Source organism: Eurosta solidaginis, chromosome 2 (assembly GCF_040869045.1).
Source record: "Eurosta solidaginis isolate ZX-2024a chromosome 2, ASM4086904v1, whole genome shotgun sequence".
NCBI lineage: Eukaryota > Metazoa > Arthropoda > Insecta > Diptera > Tephritidae > Eurosta > Eurosta solidaginis.
This window is the reverse complement of record NC_090320.1, coordinates 10,934,197-10,936,811: the sequence shown is the minus strand read 5'-3', so window position 1 is coordinate 10,936,811 and position 2,615 is coordinate 10,934,197. Positions and strand designations below refer to the sequence as shown.

Sequence of the window (2,615 nt, the reverse complement as noted above, 5' to 3'; positions counted from 1 at the left end):
ATCTGCATAGCAGTTTAATTTTTGGTTTGTTTGCTAACCCGTTTTGAATTACTTGCATGTCACTTTTTTCGACCCAGCATTCCCTCATCACATAATCTGGTAGTACTAACAATAATATGTCGACCAGCAGTGCAGACGATCAACCTCTACGCGGTGGTTCATTCTACAATTCGATAGCTTGAAGCAGCATCTGCTGGTCAACACTTACTCGTTTTCTGACGACATCGTGGATGTAACACTGATTAGTCGCCGCAACTAGATTTCCCACGTAGCCCAGAAAACACGGACGAGGGCGTATACATGGGATTCACTATGACAGCACAACTACGAGAGGCTTTTCCAGCTGCACCGTTACAATCTTTTACAAAGACTTAAATTTTTTAAGAAACAATAAACTCTCTAGTTATATATACTGATGACATACCTTTGACCGATATTACTACTTCAAATGCTTCTAAGGCAGCTGTAAGGAAGGCAATGCTTTTGTTTAGCATGGAAAAAGTTTTATATGAAATATAGAAAGAATTTTGTGTGAGAAAAACTCCAACAGCGTTTTGAAACCTATTCAGAGTTCTAAAAATTATGTCGTATTTCTTCTAAATACAGCCAAAATTATTTTGAGATAAATCTTACTAACGGTTAGCAAAATCGAATAGTTTCCTTGGTGTTTAAGCCAGCCAGGAATCGATTCCGTCTACTTAGTAAGGTGAGTCACACAAATTTTTAGGGCACTATAGAGTTTCAATGGCCATACAGATCATTTCTGTTTTTACAAGAATGTTTTTAATAACAACATACACATATATTTATAACAAACACATAATAAATAACAAACCAAACTATCTAAATCTATGATTCTCAACAGAAGCATCATAATCCAACGGCGGATCATCATTATCGATAGATACAATATCATCGTCATCCTCCGTAACGACATCCAGGCCAGCGGTAGGTATTATAGGTTCAATGGGTATTGCGGGCTCAGCATTGGATGGCGGAGGTTTTTCACTGTCATCAGCAGCCCCGCTAGCACCAGTAGGTTCTATTGTTTCTATTTTTGAATCAGAGCCAGCACCACTATCACCGTTAGGAACTGGAGGACGAGTAATAACTCCACCAACAGCACCTGGAGGACGCAAACTAACACCAGTTGATAATGCACCTGTTCCATTACCAGCGTTGGGAGGGCGAGAAGCACTTGCTGTTCCAGCACCCACGGAGCTATCCGGCCTTTTAGTGATACCGCCTAAAATACCACTAACTCCATTAGCATTTGGGAAAATTTTTGAGAACAAAGTATATAGTTTATTAACGACCTTCCGGCATATTGGATCAAAATCGAATATATAATCATCGTTGTAACTTGTACTGTCTGATTTAAGTTTGTTAAGAAAAAAACATGAAGTACTGCCTGAAAAAGTTTGCAATTAATGATTTTTCTTGTGAATTGAATAGTTCATAAAGAATGTGCTCACCTTGGCTGGAGATGGCAATGAGAAAGAACAAAGCCACAGCTGCTAAGTTTATTCGCATTTTTCTTTTGAAAAAAATATATTTGATGTGTGTGTATGTGACAAGTTTCACGAGTTCTTAAACCTATTCGCTTCAAGATCTACTTGCTTTTGATAATTTTTTCATAGAATATAAGTTTTTATACGGAAATAACAAAAGATGTTTGTTTTAATCAAATTTGTTTTTCTAACAAAATTTATTTTTGTGAAGTAAATAAAAAAGAACAAAGTGTATTGCTGTACTCTTGTTTGGCATTTTGTTGCTGATACCAATAAGGCTATCGATAACGGAATAATAATCGATTGTTGCATACTGACTTGGAGCTTTTCTGTTGGTAATTATAAGGCAAAATTAAAATTTCTTTTCAACTACGCATTTCGGTGGTTTAGCATCTTCATCAGGGAGTCTAGTTTTTATCTAAACAGAAAGTTGGCCTGATAAAAAGTTATAATTTTGTTTAGTTCTTTGATAGTTGAAGCGTTTACCTGATCGGTAAATATGGAGTCGCAATCCTAGGAGGCGATTGATGACAAAAGCGATTATCTGTTGAAGAGACAGGTTGAGGAGAGAAGACTGAGGGGAAACTGCAATTGGAATGGGGAGTTGTGGAACTGCTTCCAACGAGGTTAAAGAAGTACTATTCCGTAGATCCACCGTAGGGTAAATACATTGGCGATATCTTAGATAGTAAACTGAACTGAAACAAACATGCCGAGGACAGAATCAGGACGGCTATTACTCCACTTTATGTTTATTAGGCAGTAGTTTATAAAATCTGGTGTCATAATGTAGGTCAGCATTCGAAAGAAACAGCATAGTCTGAAATATGAGCAAGTGCAAGTCGCAGTACTTATATCAGGGGTCCGTCCCATCCTGGAGCGACATACGGATTTGAACATATCAGCACTCTTGCTAAAATTCCGAAAAACCTTCGTAAGCTAGATTACGCTACACCGACCCAGAGAGGCACAAATAAGGCAATATCACTCCAAACCTAATGGCTATGTAGGAAATGATATTCACTCAGAAGATTTTCACTCTGCTAAGGCCTGCAGAGCCATTGCATCTTCTTTAACGAGGAATTAACAGCCGTAAAGAAGATC

At 37.8% G+C, this 2,615-nt stretch overlaps 1 protein-coding gene across 1 annotated transcript; it reads right to left on the bottom strand.

Annotated features, from left to right (window-relative positions):
- Positions 1-771: 771 nt before the first annotated feature.
- LOC137241970 (uncharacterized) lies at positions 772-1,615 on the bottom strand. Its single transcript, XM_067769344.1, has 2 exons — positions 1,476-1,615; positions 772-1,411 (listed from the first exon to the last, which is right to left on the bottom strand). The coding sequence occupies exons 1-2, from the start codon at positions 1,531-1,533 to the stop codon at positions 840-842; spliced, it is 630 nt and encodes a 209-aa protein (XP_067625445.1). The 5' UTR covers positions 1,534-1,615; the 3' UTR covers positions 772-839.
- Positions 1,616-2,615: the final 1,000 nt, after the last annotated feature.